Source organism: Mus musculus, chromosome X (genome assembly GCF_000001635.26).
Source record: "Mus musculus strain C57BL/6J chromosome X, GRCm38.p6 C57BL/6J".
Taxonomy (NCBI): domain Eukaryota; kingdom Metazoa; phylum Chordata; class Mammalia; order Rodentia; family Muridae; genus Mus; species Mus musculus.
Genome location: NC_000086.7, coordinates 140,456,203 through 140,482,470, shown reverse-complemented (window position 1 = coordinate 140,482,470; position 26,268 = coordinate 140,456,203). Strand labels below are relative to the sequence as shown.

The following is a 26,268-nucleotide window of genomic DNA, read 5'->3' as shown; positions in this document are numbered from 1 at the left end:
GTTGGGAAAAGTCTGGCAGCAATTGGTTAGTGAACGTGCAACAACCCCAAATGGATTCCAACTGAAAGGCCAGAGAACCCGAGGTGCTTCTGGTGACACTTGTCTGTGCTGCATTCTGTACCCTCGCTGTAATCTTGGCACAAAATCCAGGAGTACACTTAACGGCACAGGCCGTCAAGATACACGATGCCAGCAAACACTGCCTGAACCATACTGACTCAAATCTGAGATTACTGTAGGATATGAATTACAGTGTTTTTACTGGACAGTTTTCTGTTCTTACAGAAATGCAAAGGTTTAAGTATGAAGAACGGTGTTTTAATATTTCCCTGTCCTCATTCCTTAGAGTGTTAAGTATCATATTAGGGTTTCTTTGGATGGTACTGGGCAAAACACTTGAATTAAAAAAAAAATCCTCTTTGAGGTTGGAGAGATGGCTTATTAGTTAGGGTCACTGTCTGTTCTTCCAGAGGACTGGGGTTCAATACCCAGCATACACATGGTGCTCACTACCATCTATAACACCAGTTCCAGGGAATCCAATGTCCTCTTTTGGCCTCAGATTGCACCAGGCATACACATGGTACATAGAAATATATGCAGGCAAACAGCCATATTGTAAAATAAAATACTTAAATTAAAAATTGCTGTCTAAATTGCTGACTTGAGTCTTATAAAACCTTTTAAAATAAATTTGGCTTGGAACTAGAACAGAATTTCAGGCAACCCCTGAAACGGTAGTAAGTACACTTCTGTCATTTTATATTACATATTTAAGTAATGTGTGGCATTCTCAGTGTGACCAGTGTAAAATATAAATATCGATCACCCCTGGAAAACCATAAAGATACTTTAGATCTGCAGTACCAAATATTTAGTCAAGTTTAGTTTAATCCTTTAAAAATAAATGAGCAATTCACTTCATTAGTATTTAAATGTTCTTTCATCCTTAATAATATACATGCATTTGATGCCAGCACTCCAGAGGCAGAGGCAGGTGGATCTTTGTGAGTTCAAGGCTAGCCTAGTCAGAACAGCCAGAACTACATATAAAGACCTTATCTCAAAAATTAAATCAAATTATATGTAGACTAAAGAAAATTTGAAATAAAATTGACTTATTCTTAGTAAATATTTGATTTATATACCTATATACCCAGAGTCACCTAAAACTATTGTTCAGGGCCTGCCATTGGAAAGGAAGTTTAAATGACCTGCTGTTAGGTCACCTCATCCACCATCTTGCCCAGTGGGTAAAGTCTCTGTAGAACCGCATCTCTCAATACTCGCCAGAGAAGCTGCTTCTTGTAGTATTTAGTGACTAAGCACAAAGACTCACAACTGGTCAACGTACAAAAACTGTGAGACTATAGGGAACTCAGCCTTAAATAGGGCATACATATCACACTGTTCCCCAAAGCCTCTGCATCTTCACAGAAGAGGGGGCAAGAAAGAGTCCCAGACACCAGTGGTGGGTGACTTCAAGGAAACAGTGCTTACAGACCCAGCAGGCAGATGCACATAGGAACTCAGTGCTTGTGACACTATGCATAGATGCCGCACAAGCTCAGACAAAATCTCAGCATAGTGTGTGTGTCGGGATGGGTGGCCCTGAAATCCTATTAGCATAGGAGTGGCTGGTATTTTATAACTGCTAGGGGAGGAAGGATCCAGTTTTCATGAATATTGTGACCCATGGTATATCAGTCACATTCCAGGACAGCCTCTACACAGAGGGCAATGCAGTGTTTGATGATGAACTCCAATTACTGGTAAATAACACATTGCTAACTCTAGCTCAACCACTAAAGATGTTTTAGGCACATTTCTTTAAGTTCAAGGCCAGCCTGTTCTACATACTGAGTTCCAAGCCAGCCCCATAGCAGCAGCAGTTTCTGTTGTTTGGCTTGGCTTTGTAGCCCTGGCTGTCCTGGAACTCCCATAGACTAAGCTCGTTTCGTACTCAAGAGATCTGCCTGCCTCTACTAACTCCCAAATGCTGGGACTAAAGGTGTACACTACCACTGGTCAGCACATTTCTTCAGTGTTGTAAATGATGATCTTGACCGTTTCCTGCCTTTACCTCCAAACTGTTAGGATTATAGGTGATTTCCCCGCCCCCCCCCCAGGGCCTTATGCAGGCTAGGTAAGTACTGTACCAACTTAACTGTATCCCCAGCCTAGAAGTTTTAAATAAGCAGAGTGCAGTTGTTCTTGTCACAAAGTGTCTATGAGATAATGGATATGTTTGTATTCTTATACTGTAAAATTCAAATATATACAAAATTATATTTAAAATTAAATTAAATTTTTATTTATTTTGTGTGGCAGGGCATATGCTATGGCCCATATGCCACAGCCAGAGGACAATTTATGAGCACGAAACAGCTTGGGAAGAGATACTTCTACCTGGTGAGTTAGCTATCTTGTTAGCCCTACAAGATCATTTAAAAATTTCATTTTGTTTTTGGGACAGGGTCTCACTATGTAGCTTTAAAAGTATTAGAACTTATTTAGACCAGACTAACTCAAGAAATCTGCACATATCTGCCCCCTGAGTGCTTGCATTAAAGGTCTGGGCTACCACAGCTGGCTTTAAAAAATAACTTTTAAAAAGAAAAAAATTAAGCCAGGCATGGTGGTACATAACTGTAATCCAAGCATGCTGGAACCAGAGAAAGAATTGCCAGTATTTGAGATCCTGCCTCAAAAAAGATGCCCCCACCCCAAGAAAAGCAAAGAGAAAGAATTTATAATAATGAAAAAAAACTATGAAAAGATAGACATATCTTAACATGATTCCATTGGGCATCATGCAAGTCGGGCGTGGTGGCACACACCTTTAATTGCAGCACTTGGGAGGCAGAGACAGGCGGGTTTCTGAGTTCAAGGCCAGGCTGGTTTACAGAGTGAGTTCCAGGACAGCCAGGGCTACACAGAAAAACCCTGTCTCGACCCCCCCCCCAAAAGAAAAAGACCCGGAGGGAGGGAGGGAGGGATGAATAGACATCTCAGCCATTCAGATTCTTGCTGCTCTGGGTAACCTGTAATTCCAACTCCAGGGGATCTGATGCCCCCTTGTGGCAGCCATGGGTATCTGCCTGTAAGTGTGCAAACCCACGTGCTCACACAGGTACACATAAATAACAAACATCTTAAGCCCTGGGTGGTGCCACGTGCCCTTAATCACAGTACTCAGGAAGCTGAGGCAGGCAGATCTCTGGGAGTTACAAGCCAGGCAGGACAGCCAGGGCTACAGAGAAACCCTGTCTCGGAAAAAAAAAAAAGCAAACAAACAAAACAAAACAAAAAAAAGAAAACAAACACAAAAGGGAGTTAGGATGTGGAGGCCAGTCGGCTATATAATGTCTCTTTAAAAATAAAAAAACCTTCAAAAAATTTTAAAGAGGAAATCATTAGCTGTAATCCATGTCATTAACTCCCCGATGTCTCAACAGTAGCCTCTCGTTACAGGGCAGCAGTATCCTGGAGCCGATGTCTATTTTGTGGTACCAGGTTGCAAGAAGCAATTGGGAGAAAACAGCAAAGTACTAATAGATAGATACAAGACTATCAATTCTTGGCTTGGAAGTGTGACAGGAAGTAATTTAAAGTGTGTGCCTGCCTGTTGCTGTGTTGTCTGTTTCTTCTCCCATTTGCAGTTACAAAAGGTCAGCACATAGATGACTAAGGTGACTTTCTTACCACAGATGATGCCCTCAAGAGGACTCCAAAGATGCATGACCCTCTTGTATCCAAACTTGAGGTCCTAATATGCATGGGTTGCAAAAACCCCGGGGTGGTGGTGGTCCTTTACAAAAGCAGAGGAAAAAGCCAGGGGTTGACTTTAGGAGGCCAATCAACTGAGGCTTCGGTAAATATGGAGACACAGACTACGAGTCCACTTCCCCTCAAGTAATGGGCTCTTCGCACAAAGCACTGTCTCCCAATGGTCTCTATCCTGAGCACTGGGCCTGAGTGTGAAGCTACCTTCTTCAGCCTTGCTAATACTGTGCGTGCAGCAGGGAGTACCTATCACTGGATTCTGCAGACCACTTCCTTACCAGGGAGGGGTAGGAAGGCAGGCCAATAAAGATAGTGCCTTTCCAAAACTCAATTCTTGGTATTTCGAAATAATCCTCAGTTTAAGAGTCATGCTACTAACTGACTCTAACACTTTTAGTAGGGAACACCGTTTTATTTTATTTTTTTTTATTTTTATTTTCTGAGATAGAAAAGATGGCTCAAATTCATGGCAGCTTTCCTGTCTCAGCCTCTCTAGACTAGGTACGCACTCTCACCCTTGTCTCCAGCAGAACACTTCGAGATCTGGAAAGAGTACTTGGGACTAGGAGCCCCCGGCCTTATCTTACAGAAGCACTGGCTTTGGGTACCTGTTCTCAGATCTCTGGGGATAAAGGTGAGGAGAGCGTAAAACAGAACCAGGTAAGGTCTCTCAGATCACAGGGAGTTTCCCATTAACTGCACCACTGGGGTGCTGCCTCCTGCTAAATAACTAGTTAAGAATCCACTGCCAAACTAGGGTAGTGGCTCATGCCTGTAACCTAGTACTGAGGAGGCGGGAGCAGCATTGCCACACAAATTAAGGCAAACCTGAGACACTGGTGTGTTCTAGGCTGATCTGGACTACAGACCCTGTTTCCAAAACCCTAAGAGGCTGGCCGGATGGCTCAGTCTCAATGCATGACCTTGATTCCCAGGACTCACATGGTAGAATACATTCATCAGCAAAGCATCGTTAGAAACAAAATAAGACTATAGATTCGCTGTAGGGAGCTGTACAGGATATGGGAACATACACACACACACACACACACACACACACACACGGACACACACACACACACACACTTAATCCCAGCACTCGAAGGGGCAGATCTCTCTCCCAGTTTATAACTAGCCTGTTCCTGGCCAGCCAGGGCTATAGTGAGACCTTGCCTCAAACATATGAGGGACTCCCCAAAACAGATGTGGCTGGTGGATATAGGCACTTGCTGAGGAGCCTGGCTTGAGTTAGATTCCTGAGCCCTACGTGGTAGAAAGACAATTTTCAAGTTGTTCTCTGACCTCCACAGGTACATGGTATCTCACACACCCATGTGCACATAGATAGAAAATGTAACCTTTTAAATTGTGTTGCATTGAGACATAATGCTATTGCATAATCCTGCCTAAGATATAAGGATCCTTTTTTCCAAGACAGGCACACTATATATGCTAACAGCCTATTATTACATCAGCTGTCTCTTACTTCACCTGATGGTCCCAAGGCACAATAGAGATCTGGGCAATTTTATTAGTGGAGCTGTAATTGCTCTTACCAGTGCCTAGTTTATAAATATCATAGGTATACTTGTGTAGTGAAAAATCGAGTTTATACATGGTTTTATAATACCTATGGTTTCAGGTACTCAGTATGGTTCTTGGATAGTATTATTTGTGGATAAGTAACTATGGTATTCTGAAATGATGAACCTTGACACACAGATCCAATACTTCAGGAAGTAGCAATTATGTCCCTGAGCTTTTTTCCAGAAAAAAAAAAAAAGATGTCATAGCTTACTCTAGTCTCTCTTGACTCACTTTTGTCAAAAGTCTAACCAACACAGCTATCCCCACATTCAACAAAAGCATAATGAAGTCAAAAGTAGAACCAGAGGCGGGGCGTGGTGGTACATGCCTTTAAGCCCAGAGGCAGAGGCGGGATGATCTGAGTTCTAGGCCAGCCTGGTCTACAAAGCGAGTTCCAGGATAGCTAGAACAGAGGAAACCCTGTCAAAAATCAAACGCCCCCAAAAAGCCAAAGAAAACCAACCCTCCCCACAGAAAGGTAGATCAAGGTTTAAAAGAACAAAGGAGCGCTCTCCACCGAGGTCTATATTCTATGAGTCTCAAAGAAAACTGTATATCCTTATACAGTCATATACAAAGAAACTCACTTAAAATTTTGCAATGCATTATATCTTATGCTTAAATTCTACGTGCTTACAATCCCAAATTTTATTCAGAAATTAAGCACTGGTAAAGGAGGGAAATTACCACATTAGACAAAATCAGCTGAAAAGAAATAGGAATTTGGATTTCCAGGAATAAGTGGCAGAAACCCAGAAGGAATTAATTATTTTTGATATAATTCATGTATAGTACACAGAATTAATTAGTTCTAATTCTCACTAAACCTCAGATACTTTTATGTCTTGCTTTCTCTTAACAAGGTGGCTAAAATAGTTAGGAAAGAGAGATGTGCTGGCCAGTGAAACACCTAACACAAGCCAGAAGGGAAATCAGATATGACAGTACACCCAAAACTGCACACATGACAGACATTTTATTAAGTTTCTTCTACACAATACAGTAAGTTCAATTGAGAGGCCAAACGGATCCAAGGAAGATAAAAATTAAATACTTAAATTAATCAAAAGGCACTGCGACACCACCTAAACCCACCACCTCAGAGGTAGTAGGCTAAGGAAGGTCGTGCTACAGCAAGTTACCTAATGTGAATGTTAGCAGTTACATAGCAAGAAGCAAGTCTGTATTACCGAAGATATTGTTACAATGATCACTGAGTCCAAGATATTTGGCCAGGAAAGGGTCACAATAGCTAAAGGTAAAGCCAACTGGAAAGGAATAGGTGTAGAGAATCCAAGCGAGATAGAGAAGAGTTAAATAGCAATGGATCAGGCTTCTTCCTCCCAAAACCTAATTACTGCATTGAGCTACCTGCCCCTGCCTTACAGGATGCTCAACTATGTTTAAGGATGCTCAGGGTTCTTGCTGCAGACCTCTGAAAATGTATTACACATGGGCTGGCTTTGTTGCTAGTTATTCTGAATGACGAAAACCCCAAAGCGTTCACATGCAATGGAGTATGAGCTTTGCCAATCACGTCCTAAGGACCTTGTGGAATACTCTCTTAACAGTCTATACACCTTTCAAGAGCTGAGCTCAACTTAAAGCTGCAAGGTTCACAAAATAAACAAGAAAGCCAGGATACAACAATGCAGGTTGAACATCCTAGCAGCTAATAGCAATCTGTCTTTCTCCCATTTAGGACAAATGGTAATATAGCTAATGTGAGATGGAAAAAGCTATACTGAAGCAAGCTGGGTCTTCTGCTCAACTCACCAATACCAAGAAAAACAAGGGGTGGGGTTGGTTTATTTTCAAAATGCTTCAGAAGTTATGTTATAAAGGAACATGGCTGAACAAGTAGGAGACAGATTCTCCATTGTGGGTTCTCCTGATGGCTTCTGCAAGGATCATAGAGATGTCAATCACCTAGAAAGGCAAAAAAAATGCACCAGGTTAGTATGGAAGAGCAGAGTTTATGGGCTTAGCTGTAGCCTATATGAGCAGCCTGGAAAGCAAACTTAATGAAGGATCTAGCACTCAACTCCTCCCTTGTACTATAATCACTTAGGAAGGAGTTAAGATGCAAACCCTGACCTGATCATTAAAAGAGTGATTCTGTACAGGCCAAGTTCATGCCTAGAGCAGGTGAAGAGGATGGTTCAGCAGTTAAGAGCGCTCACTGACTGCTCTTCCAGATGACTAGAGTTCAAGGTCAGGTGGCTCACAACCACCTTTAACTCTAGCTCCAGGGAATCTGATACCCTTTTGGGATCCTCTACATGTGATCCGTGCACTCACGCGTGCACTCACACATGTGCGCCCACACACACACACACAAAGTAGCCAGATGGTAGTGGCACACACCTTTAATCCCAGCACTCAGGAGGAAGAGGCAGGTGCAGCTCTGTGAGTTTGAGTCCAGCCTGGTCTACAGAGCAAGTTCTAGGACAGCCATGGTTACACAGAGAAACCTGTCTCTAAAAACAGACAGAAACTCACAAAAAAGAGCATGCCTATAATCCCAGCACTTGGGAGGCAGAGGCAGGTGGATTTCTGAGTTCCAGGCCAGCCTGGTCTACAAAGTGAGTTCCAGGACAGCCAGGGCTACACAGAGAAACCCTATCTCAAAAAAAAAAAAAAGTTTTAAAGAATATACAAAGCTGGATGTGGTCCAGCATACTCTTGATCCCCGCACTTTAGGAGGCAAAGCCTGGTAGATTCTGAGTTTACTGCCAGCCTAATCTACACAAATTCTAGGTCAGCCAGGGCTGCAGTAGTAGGACATTGTATCGAGTAAACGAACAAAAAACTCATAGAAGGAAGCCAGGCTTTTAGCTACTTTCGAGGCTAAGGCATGATTCCAAGTTCAAGGCCTGCCTGTGCTACACAGTAAGTTCAAGGCCAATCTGGGTAACTTACTGATACTACAAAGTAGGACTCTGGACACAGTCCTTATCGCCAAAAGAAAAAAGGAGCTAAGGATGGGTTTAGAAATTCAGTGGTAGAATGCTTACCTACAGGAACAAGACTTTGGGTTCCATTCTCAGAACAAAACAAACAGAAAACCCAAAGAAGCTAAGCTTCAGTATTAACACATCTGACTTAATGTTACCATCTGCAAAACACTTAATGGAAATTTGGTTTTGGATCAATCACCTGTATCTTGGAGCAGTGTTTCATCTTGTCCTCCTGAGGTATGGTATTGGTAACTACTACTGCTTCAAAGCATGCATTGTTGATTCGAGAAATGGCAGGGCCAGAAAAGATTCCATGCGTCAAGATAGCATAAACTCTGGTAGCGCCAGCTGAGAGAAGTCTAGAGAAAAAAAGATCTGATTAATCTGACATTCAAATAGAGAATCTGAATTGGGAAGAAGGCAGAGTATTAATTTGTCATAAGAGAATATCAGACAAGTTTGTTTCACAAACAAGGCTAAGACAAACAACATAGGCGCTCACAGGACCTTCTAGTATACAGGGAAAGAAAGTATAGCAAACAGTTTCTTTTAATAAGGTCACTAATCCTATCATGAGTGTTCTGCTCAAGATCTCACTATGCCTAAACACCTCCCTGGCTAATCTGCAAAACCACACCTGGGGCTAGAAGTCAACACATGAATTTTAGGGGGACACAGTTCTGGACTTATTAAAGAATAAAGCCTGCACTAAGCCTTATTGTGGTAGACCCTTAAAAAATTACCAGGAGTAACCTGTGCTCTTCCTTTCTGTATGGCAAAAAGAGAAATGCCCTTCAATATGATATGAAAAACTATACAATAGAACTATGTATGGTTTCACAAGATTGCAAATTTATAACTGTGATGTGAGAGTAAGCTTAAGCAGAAATACTTAATTTGCCTGTGCTTTGCTGCCCAGCCTAGGGACCTGAACTTGATCCCTGGGACCCATAGGGTAGAAGGAGCGAGCCATTCTGAAGGTTGTCCTTTGATTTCCACATGCTTGCCATGGTATGTGTAAAGGACATCTAGGGATTTCTAACAAAACAGAAAGGTAGCGGTGTAGAATATTATAAATATAATTGTCATTGAATTAGATGGTTAAAAGGGTAAACTTGGGGGGCTAGAGAGATGGCTCAACAGTTAAGAGCAACAACTGCTCTTCCAGAGGTCCTGAGTTCAATTCCCAGCAGCCACATGGTGGCTCACAATCATCTGTAATGGGATCTGATGCCCTCTTCTGGTGTGTCTGAAGATAGTGACAGTATACTCATATACATAAAATAAATAAAAGGGCAAACTTTACCATATAAAAATTGTTCTGACTTACTTGAAGTTAGAATTTTTGGACTTTATAATGGCACAAACATACTATCCATTCAGTAAAAAACAGGTGTAGAATTTTCATCTTTCCCTGGTCTAGCAATATGCAATCAATATACTGTCTTGACACAGCTTCCAGGCAGAAATGTAATCATGAAGGGAGACAACCCAGTCTATGGTAGATTGTGTTACTAAGTAAGGGCTTTTAAAAGGTAAAGTGTATGTGATGGATTTAACTTTTGATAACTCATTAAGGATATCCTGGATGTAAAAGCAGTGTCTGTTTATAAAAGTTAAAAATCTGAAATGAGGGCTGGAGAGATGGCTCAGCAGTTAAGAGCACTGGCTGCTCTTCCAAAGGTCCTGAGTACAAATCCCAGCAACCACATGGTGGCTCACAACCAGCTATAATGAGATCTGACGCCCTCTTCTAGTGCATCTGAAGACAGCTACAGTGTATTTAGATATAAAAATAAATCTTTAAAAAAATCTGAAATGAGGAATACTTACTAATCTATATGTTATTAAAAGTTAACATGATCAGAATATCCCAAAGCTACTACTCTACTTACCCTTCAGTTGTGTTTCAGAAAGAATCAGTAAAGAGTAGTTTAGCTTTTTATTTCTAACTAGCCTGTACTCACTTGTCAGCGGCGTGACAGATTGTACCGCAAGTGTCAGCCATGTCATCCACAAGTATAGCCACACGGTCCTTCACATCTCCCACAAGTACCATGCGGTCCACTTCATTGGCCTTCTTCCGTTCCTTGTGAATCAAAGCAAAATCCACATTCAGCCGGTCTGCAATGGAGGTCACTCTGTAAAATAGATGTTCAAAGTTAGGAAAGACAAAAATCCAAGGCAAAGCGGCTTCCAAAGCTGGGAGTGTCATTTAGTGGTAGACAGCTGGCCCCAGGTTCCATCGCTTGTGCCCACTTACACAAAATAACGGAATGTTTTTACTGTAGGAGAATACTCCTTGAAAGTAAGACAGATCCCTGAGCTAGAAGAAAGCAACTATCATTAACATCCCACAAAACAAACAATACAAACTGGATTTTGTGGATTGATGCTTCTGTAATACCAACAGCAGTATAGGAATATAATATTCAAACTTGCACAGTCCATAGTATATAGATGGGGTAGGCATACCCTTCACCAGTCCTGGGAAGCAGCATATACTAAGGTATATTAGCTTGCTAACTAAAAGCAGAAGATAGAGAGAGATCTTATAGCTAGTGCAGGGAGTGTACAGATTATCCCAATTTCCATCATGGAAGACTTGTGAGTCTAGAATTAGTGACAAGTGAACCTGAAGGTGGCAGGAGTGGAGTAAAGCCTACCCTCTCTCCCCAAATGGTGGTAACAGCTACCACTGGTGGTAAATAGCAACTGTACCTGCTCACCAACCTTGAGATTCCTTCTAGAAAGAAAATTAAGCCAATTAACCAGACAAACAGGGTATGTTATTATATAGCCGAAATTATTATCAAATGAAGAAAACTCACTTTTTTCCCATCAAAGGCAGGTTAGAAGACAAATCTGACAATAAAGTACAATACAGTTCACTTATGCAGAAAGTCGTTCAGTGGCTCTTGTTCTTCCTCTTTCCCCTTTGTCCCTTCTCTCCCCATTCCCTCCCCACTCTCTCTCCATGTGCTCATGGCTGGCCTCTACTCATCTTCTCTCTCTCTCTCTCTCTCTCTCTCTCTCTCTCTCTCTCTCTCTCTCTCTCTCTCTCCCCTATTCCTCAACTCCCCTCTCCCATGCCCTAAATAAACTCTATTCTATACTAAATAAATAAAAGAAAACAGTCATTTAATGTAAAGACAATAGGCTACCTCTATGACATTTGTACCCAGGCACCACTGTATAATCTTTGTCATAAAGAAAAGATTCCGCCAAGCAGTGGTGGCCCATTCCTTCAATCCCAGCACTTGGGAGGCAGAGGCAGGTGGATTTCTGAGTTCAAGACCAGCCTGGTCTACAGAGTGAGTTCCGAGATAACCAGGGCTACACAGAGAAACCCTGTCTCAAAAAACAACAAAAATAAAAATAAAAAAGGAAAAGATTCCTGCTTTAGGTTTTGTTTTTAAATGTGGCATTGATCAAACTTTAGCATTATGTCATATTTCCCTTGTACCAAAGTTTTTGTTGAAGAGAACCTGTGACCATATAAGGTTCAAAACATAACTCTAGGCAACATTTCTACCTGGTTCTAAACTAACCTTAGACCATGTGCTCTTTAATTACTACTGGCTAGGCACCTAACATCAGAGGTAACCAGTTTACTTGGAATGATGACACTCAAGACAAATGCATGATATCAGTTACTTTAAGTGTTCCAAATTATTCATGCTCACTGGCCAAGACACCAACAAAGCAGAAAAGGGTTAGAAAAATAACCCCGACTCCCTTGAGTGGAGAGCTTCATTGCAAATCATGATCACACTAGGGATCCTTAGCTACTCCCCAACTCTGCCAAGGCACTAGCGAGCATCACTCACTCCACCACTATGAAGTAATTAGAATGTGAAAGAATGACAAAGAACAGTAAGCCATTTGCAGAAAGTAGTATTCTTATACCAAACTTAAAAAAAAGCAAACCTTTTTGATTATTTCAAATTAACTACTTTTTAAGTCCTGAGAAAGACATGAAGATAATGCTTAAGAAGTTAAAAACAGATTGTGACCACTGTCACAGCCGATAACTGCTCATTAAATGGAGTTCATCAAGCTATATATATCTGGCTGGATGAACCAAGGGAGCAGTTTATTAAAGAGAAGGTTGGGAAAGATGTGAATTGTTTGAATTCTTCATGATTTGTTATCACTTTTGGAAAGTTCTAATCAGTTTTTTTTCTACTCACCTGAGTTTTGTAGCCCTTCATTCTATTTCCACAAGAACACATGTCATATTTCTGTATGTATTACTAACACACAATCCACTAAGAAAATCAAAGGCCCTTAGTCTGCAATATTTGAGCTATAAAGTATTGTAACTGCTAAACCGTGGCAATAAGTTTGGTTTAAAATTTTAAGGTATAGGGCTGGAGAGATGGCTCAGTGGCTAAGAGCACTGACTGATCTTCCAGAGGTCCTGAGTTCAAATCCCAGCAACCACATGGTGGCTTACAACCATCTGTAATAGGATCCAATGCTCTCTTGTGGTGTGTCTGATGATAGCTACAGTGTACTCATATAAAATAAATAAATCTTTAATAAAAAATTAAGGTATAGACTTTAAAATCCCATACTTCATTTCCCTCTCTGTTTAATATTTTAATTCAGGAATAAAATGGTCTAACCAACAGCTTTGTAAAAGGTTTGTAAAGGCTACTTTAAAAAATATTCCATTCTTTTACATCTCAATAGATATCCCGCCCCCTCTCCCCTCTCCTTTGCCTCTATGAGGGTGCTCCCCAACTCATCCACCCCAACACTCCAGCAACCACCTATGCTATGACTGGACCTCACTCGACCTGACTGGACCACCAGAGCATCCAGGGACTAAGACCACCAACCAAGCAATGTAAAGCTTACTTATCCATTAATATAGGGTTTAAGAATAAAAGCTATTCCTTACAAATGAAATTTCCAACCCTTTCCCATAAAGTTCAGCAGTGTTGTTTTACTAATGTGATAGTCAAGCATAATGCAACAACTATTGGTTTTCTTGAGGCAGGTTTTCTCTGTGACAGCCTGGTTGTCCTCAAATTCGCTCTGTAGACCAGGCTAGCTTTGAAATCAGAGATCTACCTGCCTCTGCCTCCAAAATGTTGAGATAAAAGGCATGCGCCACCACTGCCTGGCACAGTACATTATTTTTAGGAACAATAGTAATTATAACCTTACCTTTTGGCTCCACCAGCATCAGGTGAGACAATAGTACAGTTTCTCCACTCAGATATATTCTCCCGTATCCACTTTAGGACAGCTGGCTCTGCATATAAATTGTCCACCGGGATATCAAAGAAACCCTGGAGAAAGGAGATGGGTTAAGTTTTGTCTGATTTTTCTTTTCTTTCATTTATGAATGTCTAACAAAATAGATGCAGAGAGATGGCTCATCTGAGGAAGGTATTTGCTGGTGAATCTGATGTCTTGAGGAGTTTGCTCCCTGGGACTCACCAGTAAAATACCTCTTTCCTGGCAAAATCAACAAATGTTAGCCCTTAGCCAACTCACATCTGACCATAGGTACAGAAATGAGCCCTTATAAAGTCAGATTCAGTCAAGTACTAGGAACTGCCAAGCCAAATATCAGACTCACAACTTATACTATTTATGCCACTTGGTGTTGGTGCTGGTCCAACTGGTAAAGCAGCTAGCGTTAGTATTGCATATAAACTCAGGGCCAACTATTTATATTGAATGATGAAATCAAGAGATGTGTGTTTTAATAGTTTATATAAATGAGTTTATTTCTCAACTAAGTTGGCTGTTCCTTTTTATAGGACGAGTATACGCCTCTATACTATGTACATCACTGTATTGCCACAGGATACAAATGGTATTAACTGGGAGTTTATATTTTTAAAGCAGGTTTTATTTTCTCCCTGCCTGGGTCTTCCAGATGCTAAGATTATATGCATGCACTACCATATGTAGCAGAAAATTTCTTTATATAGTATAAAATAAATGTGGCAATTGATTTCCCTTGCTCTGGGCTTGTGTGAAAAATCCTTAATGTCTGTAGCTCTAAATTTAAGACTGATTATTCTAGGGGTAAATCCTGATAATAGCTACTACCATTATTATCAGCTACATCAACCAAGTATCAGACTTAATGTTTTATGACCATAATAATAATGTGTATATATCAGAAGTAACCTACCAAGGCTATAAAGTTAACGTGCTAGTGCTGGTACGTTGAAGTAGAAGCATCTAGACTAGTTCTAACCCTAAAGCCTAAGCTCTTCCCATCATACCAAACAGTCAAAGTTCTTGCTTCATCTTTCAGTCTCCAGACTGCAGATATCCACTACCATGCCTGACTTTCCTCCCACCCTTCTACCTCTTAGTATGTAGCTTTAACTCATACCTGAATTTGAGATGCATGTAGATCCATGGTGATAATATGATCTGCACCTGCTACAGATAGCATATTTGCAACAAGCTTAGCTGAGATTGGAGCCCGGCTCTGAATAGAAGGAAAGGAAAAAGGAAACAAGATGAAAACAATTAATTTGCTTGAGAAACTTATGGGCTTAAATGCCACATATGGCATATAAATTCAGTGGTAACTAGCTATATTGAATGATTATACAAGACAACTAAATCTAGTTTTATACAAACTTGTAGTTGTTCTCAAGTTGTTTCTCTTTTTATAGGACAAGTATATACCCCTCTTCCCTATGCATGCCATTGTATTACAGAAGATCCAAATGGTATTAGCTGGGAGTTTATACATTAAGATTTATGTATCTGGCTTATTTACAGAATGAGGTATTTACATAAAGCTTTGCAAGCCTCTACTAGTTAATAATCATTTTTACAAATGATTAATTTAATTAATACCTAGGAGGAATGCTAGCTTGTTTGTTTATTATGATCAAGTATAGAGTAAAAGCATAGACTTTGTAGTAGTCTTTTTATAGTGGCACAGGTATGTTGAGGTTAATATGAAGCTGACCTTCAGATGAATCAGATTAACCAACTTTATTTTGATATAGGTCCTGTTAGGTGGCATATAAGTACTGAGTATGTATGCATTAAAATATTTTGATAAAACAATTTTTAGAGATAATATGAAGACTAAACTTGATTGACCATAGTAAACGCTTGAATAGATTGAAAATGTATGTATAGGGCAATAAAGATGGCTCAGTGGTTAAGAGTACTGACTGCTCTTCCAGAGATCCTGAGTTCAATTCCCAGCAACCACATGGTGGCTCATGACACCTCTAAAAGGATTTGTTGCCCTCTTCTGGGCTGTCTAAAGGTAGGGACAATGTACTCATATACATGAAATAAAGAAATCTTTTAAGAAGAAAAAAAGAAAATGTATGCATAAGAAAACAGACAGTAGTGGCACATGCCTTTGTTCCTTGGAGACAGAGGTACACAGATCTCTTATGAGGCCAGCCTGGTCTACCCAGAGAGTTCCAGGACAACCAGAGCTACATAGAGAGACCCTGTATTGAAAAACAACAAAATAGTAGACTAAGACAGGAAGTGGTGGTGCACACCTTTAGTCCCAGCACTCTGGAGGCAGAGATAGGAAAATCAAAGCCATCCTGGTCTACCCAGTGGGTGCTAGGACAGCTAGGGCTACTCAGAGAAACCCTATCTTGAAAAATAAAACAAAGCAACAAAAACAACAGCAGTAGAGGGATGGGGTCACCAACCCACTTTCAAAATCTTTGACCCCGAAATGTTTCTGTCTAAAAGAACTGCAGGGACAAAAATGGAGCAGAGACTGAAGGAAAGGAGGTCCAGTGACCTGCCCAATTTGGGATCTATCCCATAGGTAGGCACCAAACCCTGATACTATTAGTAATGCTGTTATGCTTGCAGATAGGAGCCTAGCATGGCTGTCCTCTGAGAGGCTCTACCAGCAGCTGACTGAAACAGATGCAGATACTTATAGCCAACCATTGGACTGAGCTCAGGGACCTCTATGGAAGTTAGGGGAAGGACTGAAGGAACTGAAGGGGATGGTAACTCTATAGTAAGAACAACAGTGTCAACTAACCTGGACCTCTAGAAGCTCCCAGACACTGGGCCACCAACCAGGCAGCATACCTGAGCTGGTTGGAGGCCCCTGGGACATATGTAGTAGAGAGCTGCCTTGTCTGGCCTCAGTGAAAGAGGATGCCCCAGGGTGGGGGGATACCCAGGAGGGGGCACCCTATCAGGTGAAGGGGAGGGGAGATAGGGAAAGTATTCTGCAAGAGGGGACTAGAAGAAGCAACATTTAGGATGTAAATAAATAAAATAATAAAAAAGTAAAGCCATACGCTGTCCGTTACAATGCCATTTCACAGTATTCACTTACAAATGGATTTCTGTGGGATTTGAATATTCTTAGCTATAAAAACAATTATTTGTCACCTAAATAAAAGTTAAAACACTTAAGTAAAATATATAATATATATGCACTGCTTTTAAAATCAATTATATATCATTGCTATAAAGATAGGGAATACTTAAGGAAATGTCATTTTGTAAGGCAGCTACACTAACCACTATACCACTAATCGTGCATCTAGCAAACAGGAAAATATACAACTGATAGCTAAGGACTTTGTGACTTTGGACAATGATCCTCTTTCCCCTACATTAGAAAAGATTCTGAGCTGAAGGTATAACTCAGTAGTAGAGCTCTAGGTCTAATCAAAACACACACACACACACACACACACACACACACACACACACACACACACCATTCCTACCTTATCCTTCTTATCTTGGCGGGCGTAAGGGAAGCATGGGATGACTGCAGTAACCCGGCTGGCTGAAGCGATCTTACAAGCATTAATCATGATCAAAAGCTCCATTAGATTGTCATTTATCTCACCACACCCACTTTGAACAATGTAGACATCTTCTCCACGAACGCTTTCGCCAATTTCCACACTAAAATAGAAAAAAAGAGAATGAATATAAACAATAGATTTTTCTAAGCCACCACTACAGTCATAGGATCAGCATTAATACATGCAATGGATGGGTTGCAGCTACACGTGGATATTAATCACTTCAGACTTTGAGAGTGCACCTAAGGGTTAGAGAGAGGTGGCTCAGTGGAAGAGCACCGACTGCTCTTCCAGAGGTCCTGAGTTTAATTCCCAGCAACCACATGGTGACTCACAACCATCTATAAAGGGATCTGATGCCCTCTTCTGGTGTGTCTGAAGACAGCAACAGTGTACCCACACACATAATTTTAAAAAGAAAAACAAATAAATAAGAAAAAATAGAGAAAGAGCACCTAAAGGAACCTGTATACTAGAAGCAACTTATCATCCAGTTTCATTACAGTTCACTGTACAAATATTCTGAGTTTATAAATGTGATACTGGATGAAAAAGATTGGTTGATTTTAAAGTACTTATAAAGATGTAATTGCAGTACCAAATACAGTACCAAATCTGCTATTAATGGTAACTATTATAGTCTACACATAAGGAAAGGACGAAAATCCTCAGAAATGAATCACGACTGTTCTATAAAGGTGCTATATAGAGATAAGTTTGCTAAAGTATTAAATACTCGCGCCAACCTTAGTATTCTACTAGGAATATGTAAAGGTAAATGAAAGAGATGTGGGCCCTGCCCTCTTTCTGTGCTAACTACTCTGAATTAAGCAGAAAGTCTTGCTAACTACTATGGTCTGGAGGGATGAGATTAGTCTTTTAAGAACATGAAGTAGCTGGGTGTGGTGGTACACGCCTTTAATCCCAGTACTTGGGAGGCAGAGGCAGAGAGATCTCTTTATGAGTTTGATGCTGGCCTGGTCCACAGAGTTCTAAGACAGCCAGGGATACAGAGTCTCAAAAAAAAAAAACAAACAAAAACTACAAAATTAGGCCAGTGTTGGTGGCATACATCTGCAATTCCAGAACTAAAGAAACTGAGAAAGGGTGAAGGTGATTTTAAAGACAAGGTAGGGCTCGAGAGATGGCTCAGTGGGTAAGTGCTCTTCCGATTCCGAAAGTAAGTCAGGAGTTCCAATCCCAGCAACCACATGGTGGCTCACAACCATCCATAACGAGACCTGACTCCCTCTCCTGGAGTGTCTGAAGACTGCTACAGTGTACTTACATATAATAAATAAATCTTAAAAAAAAAAAAAAGACAAGGTAGTTACATAAAAAGAGACCCTGTCTGGGAAAAAAAAAAAAAAAGAAGAAAAACCAACAAAATAAAAGGCTAGTTTATGACTGAGAAAAAAAATACTATTGATAACCCTCTAAGATAACTAATGAATACAGCTTTGTAAGTAGGGAGTTAAGAGGATCTGGGAGGACTTGGGTGAGGAGAAAATATGATCAAAATGTATTGTATGAAGCCGGGCGGTGGTGGCACACGCCTTTAATCCCAGCACTTGGGAGGCAGACGCAGGCGGATTTCTGAGTTCAAGGCCAGCCTGGTCTACAAAGTGAGTTCCAGGACAGCCAGGGCTACACAGAGAAACCCTGTCTCGAAACAAACAAACAAACCAACCCCCCCAAAAAAAACCCCCAAAATGTATTATATGAAAAAGTTAGGCAACAAAACTAGCCCCCATAACCCCCAGGTTAATCTGAGAATTCTACCAACATTTAAACAGTAGTAATGCTCATTTTACAGTCTTTTCCAGAAATGGGTGAGAAGGAAACAGATTCCAACTCAAGTTTTATTGCGGCCAGGAAGTATTACTCAGATACTAAAACCTGATGAAGGCAGTATTAAAACCATTGAAAAGAGCAGGAAGAAAGTAGAGGTAATCACCTCAAATCCCAGCACTCGGGAGGCAGAGGTAGGCGGCGGATCTCTGAGTTCGTTCGAGGCCAGCCTGGTCTACAAAGTGAGTTCCAGGACAGCCAGGGCTACAGAGAAACCCTGTCTGGAAAAACCAAAAAAAAAAAAAAAAAAAAAAAAAAAAACAACAAAACAAAACAAAACAAATCATCTCAAAGCAAATAGAAAAGACCCTTTTGCTAATTAATAAGTCAATAGTGGAGCTTTATATATCTTGACTTTTGTTTGTTTTCTTCAATTTCTCTTTTCTTTTCCTACTTCAGACAGGGTTTCTCTTTGTAACAGAGGCCCTGGCTGTCCTAGACTTGTTTTGTAGACCAGGCTGGTGTCAAACTCCAAGATCTGCCTGCCTCTGCCTCCCTGGCACTGTGCTCAAAGGAGTGTGCCACTGCTACCCAGCCTCTCTAGGCTTTTATCAGTGTAAATATACTTATTGTTACATTATACCATAGCTTTACAGGGAAACCACAATTTCGAGAAAAAATATAATTAGAAAGTTATAAAACACTGAGCAAGACATATTTTTTCTCGTTTTTTCCAACTGCCCATAAGTCTACAACTCAAAATTCATTTTCCTGTCACTGGGAATAACATTCATTATTTTGTACATGCTAGGCAAGTGATCTGCCAGAGATACTCTATTCTCAAAACTCAAATTTATTCTTATTTTCTTTTTGTGGGGACAATAAAGGACTCATGTAGTAATTCACGATGGCCTGCAATTTACTATAGAAGCGAGAATGAACTCAGACTTCTGATTCTCCTGCCACTTCCTCCAAAAGCACCACCATGCATGCTTCTAAATTCAATTTTGATGGTGTGCACTTATAATTAAGACAGAGTAGGCTGAGGGCAGTTTAGGATAGACAGTGAGCTCCAGGGCAGTCTGGGCCAGTTTATGACCCTGTCTCAAAACAACCAACTAAACAAATAAATAGTAAAGAAAAGAATATAATTATGTACCATTATACCTGTGTATACTCAAGTAAACCATTACTGCATCTTTCAATGAAAGCTGAGGTAACGGAAGTATTAAGAAAAAAAAAAAAGACACTTCTGAGGTCAGTCAAAAAAACCTACTTTAATTCTGTATTTTCCGAGAAGCTGTATAATGAGGGAACCCGGGTAACTTCCAATTTCTGTAGTTAGCATAAAAAATTGTCCATCTCTGAACCAGGTTTGGTGGTATGCACTTACACATCTGTCCCTTAGGAAACTGATGAAAGCCAAGTCTACATACCTTGTCTCAAAAAAAAGGGAAAATAGTTTAAAATATTTTCTCCTTAGCTTGTCATGTACCATTCAGGTTTTTTTTTTTTTTTAATATTCCTTGGAAGCTGGATGTGGTGGCGCACGCCTTTAATCCCAGCACTCGGGAGGCAGAAGCAGGCGGATTTCTGAGTTTGAGGCCAGCCTGGTCTACAAAGTGAGTTCCAGGACAGCCAGGGCTACACAGAGAAACCCTGTCTTGACAAACAAAACAAAACAAAAATTCCTTGGATATATTGAATATATCCTTCCACTTTCTGGCCTCTCTATGCTTCTTGCCAGTATCTTGATTTTTTTCTATAACTACTTACCCATTTTTAGGTCTCCGATTACAATTCCTTCTCTGATAGTTTTATAAAATTGTATCCAGAGAACCAGTAATAATAAAAAAGAATGTAGCTAAGGTACATATATTGAATATAGCTCAATTGGGAGTGTTTCCTTGGTATTTAGGAAGTCTTGGGTTAGATCCTATCTAGGTGTGGGTGCAGTCTTTAATTCCAGGTTGAGACAGGAAAATCAGGTTATAAGGAATTTGAAGACAGCCTGAATTGTCTCACAACAAAACCTTTTGTATGCATTCATGAGTTCCTGACACATGAGGTTCACAAATCCGGAGTAAATCTGAGCTAAGCATGCAAATTTGTCTCAAAATAAAAAAGCATTAACCTGGGCTGGAGAGATGGCTCAGCCTGTAAGAGCACCTGAGTGCTCTTCTGAAGGTCCTGAGTTCAAATCCCAGCAACCACATGGTGGCTCACAACCACCTGTAATGAGATCTGACGCCCACCTCTGGTGGGTCTTAAGTATAATAATAAATAAATCTTTGGGCCAGAACAAGCAGGGACTGAGCGAGGGGTTGACCTGAGGGAGCAGAGGTCCAAAAAAAAAAAAAAAAAAAATCAATTCCCAAAAACCACATGAAGACTCAAAACCTACAGTGTACTCAGATACATAAAAAAAAAAAAAAAAAAAAAAAAAAAAAAAAGCATTAACCAGGCACTTTGAGGTATGATAGGTGTGAGACCAGATTGGGCTATATAGTGGGACTCATCATCCTTAAATGGCCAGGCCAGGCCAGGCTTAAAGAATACCTCAAGGAATTATTCTCTAAGTTACCACCAAAGCAACAGTGACTTTTTAAAATTTATTATTCTTTTTTACTTATTCACTTTACATCCTGCTCACTGTCCCCCATCACACTCTCCCACAATCCTCCCCCATTCTCCTCTGGACAGGCCCCTAGGTATCTCCCCACCCCAGCACTTCAAGTCTCTTGGAGGCTAAGCGAGAAGTGGCTTTTAAAAAGGAATTCTTCAGGTCTTGTTTTCCTTTTTAGAGATAGTGTCTCACTGAGAATTCCTGGCTGGCTTGGAACTCTCTATAAAAATCAGGTTGACCTTGAACCCTGGGATCAGCCTGCTTTATCTGGCTGAGACTAAAGGTGTGTTTTTTGACTCACTTTCCTTGAAAGACTCCCTGATTTAAATAAAAAAAAAAGTGCTTCTGTTTTGTGGCTCATGCAGTCTAGACTAAGTATTTCCAACAATTGAGTAACTTCAAACAAATGGCTAAATCTCACACATCTCACCTCTTTGACCCAGATCTCTGTTCTCCTGGGGGAGAGTAGAAGTTGGGTGCACCAATTTCCAATAAGGTCAGGTTTGCCTTATGCCTGGTATCCGAGGTTTATCTACGGATATAGTTTCAGAAAAGGGGAGAGTATCACGTGTTTCACACAGATTCACTTCCTAGTGTCAAATTGTTTGATTAGGAGTTAGAGAACAAATAACACAATTTCACAACTGACCCCCTAGAAAGTCTGACAGACTTAAATTCCTCAAAGCATTTAAATTAGATCAAAGTGGCTTCTCACTTTAGAAAGCCTCAAATGAGTCAATAAAACCCTACAACATATATTTTGCATTCTACTCTTTATTACTTGTAAATTACCCATCCATATAAGAACTCCGAGGAGTTTGTAAATGCAAGTCTCTAAAGAGCTGTTATCCATTACTTATGCCTCTATCCCTTAAGCTGCTTGAAAACAAAAGATAAGGTAACTCTAAACTTTAGCATTTTCTTCAAAGCTCTTGGCAAAATTATTAGTCTTCAGGTCTATAAGACTTATAATATTGATTTTAACAAAGTTCTTGCTTTTGTAACTACAGAATATATAGTCTCACTATATGTAGCCTGGAACTACTTCTGTAGATTGGACTGGCTTCTGACTCAGAGATCCTGCCTGTCTCTGCCTCCCCCAGTACAGAGATTAAAGGTGTGTGCCATCACACCTGTTTCTGACCCTTAGGCGATCTGCCTTATCTACACAGCTGGGAGGTCAGCCTTATCTATAGAGTGAGTTGCAGGACAGCCAGTGCTACAGGAAAACCTTGTTGCCGCTGGGCAGTGGTGGTGCACACCTTTAATCCCAGCACTTGGGAGGCAGAGGCAGGTGGATTTCTGAGTTCCAGGCCAGCCTGGTCTACAAAGTGAGTTCCAGGACAGCCAGGGATACACAGAGAAACCCTGTCCCGAAAAACAAACAAACAAACAAAAAAACAAAAAAAAAAAGAAGAAAAAAGAAAGCTTGTCACCAAAAGGCAAAAAGAACCACCCAAACTATTCTGCAGTCAGGCATGGTGATGCAGGCTTAATTATACTTTAGGGAACAGAAACAGTCAGGTTTCTAAGTTCCAAGGACAGACTGGTCTACACAGCAAGCTCTAAACCACCCAGGTCTACTCCCCACCTCCCCAAAACACTTAGCAACTCACCCAACTTTTACCATGATTTGTAAAAATTTTGCTTAATAACCAACATTTCAGCTGTTTTTCTTTTTTTTTCTCTTTCTTTCTTTTTTTTTTTTCTTCGGGACAGGGTTTCTCTGTGTAGCCCTGGCTGTCCTGGAACTCACTTTGTAGACCAGGCTGGCCTCAAACTCAGAAATCCGCCTGCCTCTGCCTCCCAAGTGCTGGGATTAAAGGTGTGCGCCACCACGCCCGGCTTCAGCTGTTTTTCAAAACCAAGCTTAGAGCTGAAACTTTAGAGAGCCTGTTTAGCAGTTATAAGATCACAGGCTGCTCTAGTAGAGGACTGGAGCTCTGATTCCCAGGTCCCACATGGTAGCTCACAACCATCTGTGACTCCAGTCCCAGGGGATCTAACATCCTCTTCTGACCTCAACAGGTACCAGCCATGCACAATATATGTATATGCAGGCAAAATATCCATATACAAAATAACTTAAATCATAAAAAGCCTTATCCAAGTTGGGCTTAATCAAGATTAATCAGTAGAAAACTATGTTGTTCTCTTCTCCCATGACCACCACCACAAATATAATCTCAGTTTCTGGTGTGTTGCATTCTGCAAAGGGCAGAAGGATTAACAAACGGACAAAACAGTCCTCACATCACCCCCCCCCAAAAAAAAAACATAGAAGATTTAACCAAAGTGGCCACAAAACCCCACATTAAATTAAAAAAATATTCTTATCCCCTAGCTAGGCTGTTCTCAAAGTCTGGGGCTGCTCTGCTTTCTTTGAGGCCCAGGAGTAATAACGGTCAGAGATAAAAACAGCAGCTTGCACACCTCTTTTGACTAAGGTATTGCCTGGTTACAGATGCTTTCAGTGTTTGCACTGCCATTTGCATCACAATTAACAGCATGCTAGTCCTGGAAGCAGCCATTATTACAGATGAACTTTAACTAACACACACAGAAACAATTTAAAGGAAAGACTACAAGACGTTTAGAAATAATCAGAAAGAATAAATCTTATGTAATTTAATTGATCATTGGTTTAAAAAAAACTGACCCCTAACAGCTGACTGAAAGATTGTAGACTGTGGAGGTAGTGATGGCGCAAGTCTGCAAGCCCAGTACTAAGCAGGCAGTGAGAAAAGCAAGAGGATAAATGTTTGAGTCCTGTAGACTACCCCCCAAAACAAACAAACAACCCTAAAACCAAAATTAAAATAAGTGAACAAAAAAGCATTATTGTTAGTGTTCTTGATTTCATCTACTACAGGAAAACAATACAGTGCTCTAGAGGATCCTGTATATAGCTGGAAGGGGGCACTAAAAGAAGCACGGTCCAATAGTGCATGTGGATGATGACTGGGGCTAAGACAGTTCTGTTAGCAATTTTTCGGAGACCGTCTCACTACATAGTCCTGACTAGTCTAGAGTTAACTATGCAGACTAGGCTTGCTTCAAACTTGCTTCTCCTGCTCTTGCCTAGTGGCATGCGACAGCACACCAGTGCTGGGCCACGAGTTTTATAGCAGAGCACCAAAAAGACGACATTCAAATTTCCCTTTGCTGTTTGAGCTAGCTCTTCCACTGCGTTATTATTTTGTCACTGAACACTCACGTGTAAGTCGTTCCCTAAATCCTCACGCATTTAACACTAAGAAGTGGCTACAATGGAGGAGGGGCGGAGTGCTTGTATTATTATGTCTGCCAGTAGCGGAATTGGAAACCGTCAAAAATTCGAATTCTACAACTAAGGTTTCCCTATTTTTTTGGGATGACTTAAGCTGAGATGTCGAAGATCAAGGATGTTGAGCTCAAAGCAACCACTTTACCCCATCTACTGAATTTAACTTAAGGGTGGTTTGATTCCTCGACAGACAGGATAGGAAAAGCCGACACCGTGCCAGTCTAAGGGAACGTGGTAACGTTTTCGCGCCCTCAGAACACAATGTTTCCCAAGACCAAACCAGAACGCTACCATTTCCAACCAAAAAGCTTTTCAAATCTAGGAAAAAGACCACGATGGGGCTCAGAACGCCATAGGTTCTCTGATGTACACCAGTCGACGCGCGGAAAGTGAACCGAATCCAATCTACTGGCTCCACAGTGAAGCGACAAGCCACGTGTCCCCATGCCCAAAGCTAAGCGCCCGTACACCTCCAGACATTCCAGGAGGCCATTACCCCCCGACATTAGATCCTCCATCCCCAACCCCCAAACGTAGCGGCCTCAGCTCCCATCTCCATCTTGGCTCCACCTAACCGCGCGCAGCGAGGATGAACGCGACCCTCTCGGGAGGTAAAATAACGGAACAACCCGCGAGGCAAGCTAACCTCTGCTGCCCCTTTCTGCCCATCCTCTGCTGCCAGGAAATCCCACGGCCGCTCCATCCCCCGAGTTGCCATGGCCTGGGCAGGTCAGGTACACTCAAGGTACCAATTGCGTCCTTACCAGGTCTCCTGGTTGCTGAATTTCTTAGTCACCACCTTGCCTAGCTCAAGGCCCAGGCGGTCAGCGATTTTCTGGGATAAGTCCTGGTGGGAGCTCCCGCTGAAGATTTTGATATTCGGCATCTTGGGTAACTACCTCAACGTGCTCAGTGGTCGCCGCCGCCGCCGCTGCCAACACGGGAACGGAAGTCAGCAGGCAGTCTGAACACCAACAGTACCGCGTTGCTACTCCGCCATCTTACATTCCCGCCCAGCGCGCGGCATTAAATTGCCCAGGGGGCGGGATTACAAAGGAAGTTCTCCACCCAGCCTTTTCTGATTGGTTGGACGGGTGTGAGGGGCGGAGTCTTCCGGTAATGTTGCCGCCCAACCACTCTCTGGTAATTTGTTCAGAGGCGTGAAACGGGTTAAATTAAAGCACTTTTTACATCACAAAGATAGCCACAACGCAGGCGCATCGCAGGCAAAGGGCTTGTTTACCAACTCTAAATACCAAGTGTACTTTCTACCTGGAAGGCAAGCCCTAGGGGAAAGTGACTGAAGGTGAGTCACCCTGGGACAATGCGAGAGAAAGTTAATGTTTTGTCCTTATCACTGGATTCTAGTTTGCTCAATTAGAGAAGGAGTGTGGCTTTCCCCAAATATCTGGGTGATAAAATTAT

General features: G+C 41.3%; 1 protein-coding gene across 1 annotated transcript; it reads right to left on the bottom strand.

Annotated features, from left to right (window-relative positions):
- Nucleotides 1–6,330: 6,330 nt before the first annotated feature.
- On the bottom strand, nucleotides 6,331–25,868 carry Prps1 (phosphoribosyl pyrophosphate synthetase 1). The gene is made up of 7 exons (NM_021463.4): nucleotides 25,608–25,868; nucleotides 17,057–17,240; nucleotides 14,701–14,799; nucleotides 13,512–13,636; nucleotides 10,301–10,474; nucleotides 8,533–8,692; nucleotides 6,331–7,302 (listed from the first exon to the last, which is right to left on the bottom strand). Exons 1-7 carry the CDS (start codon nucleotides 25,727–25,729, stop codon nucleotides 7,210–7,212), a joined length of 957 nt encoding a protein of 318 aa, NP_067438.1. The 5' UTR covers nucleotides 25,730–25,868; the 3' UTR covers nucleotides 6,331–7,209.
- Between the last annotated feature and the right edge of the window lie 400 nt (nucleotides 25,869–26,268).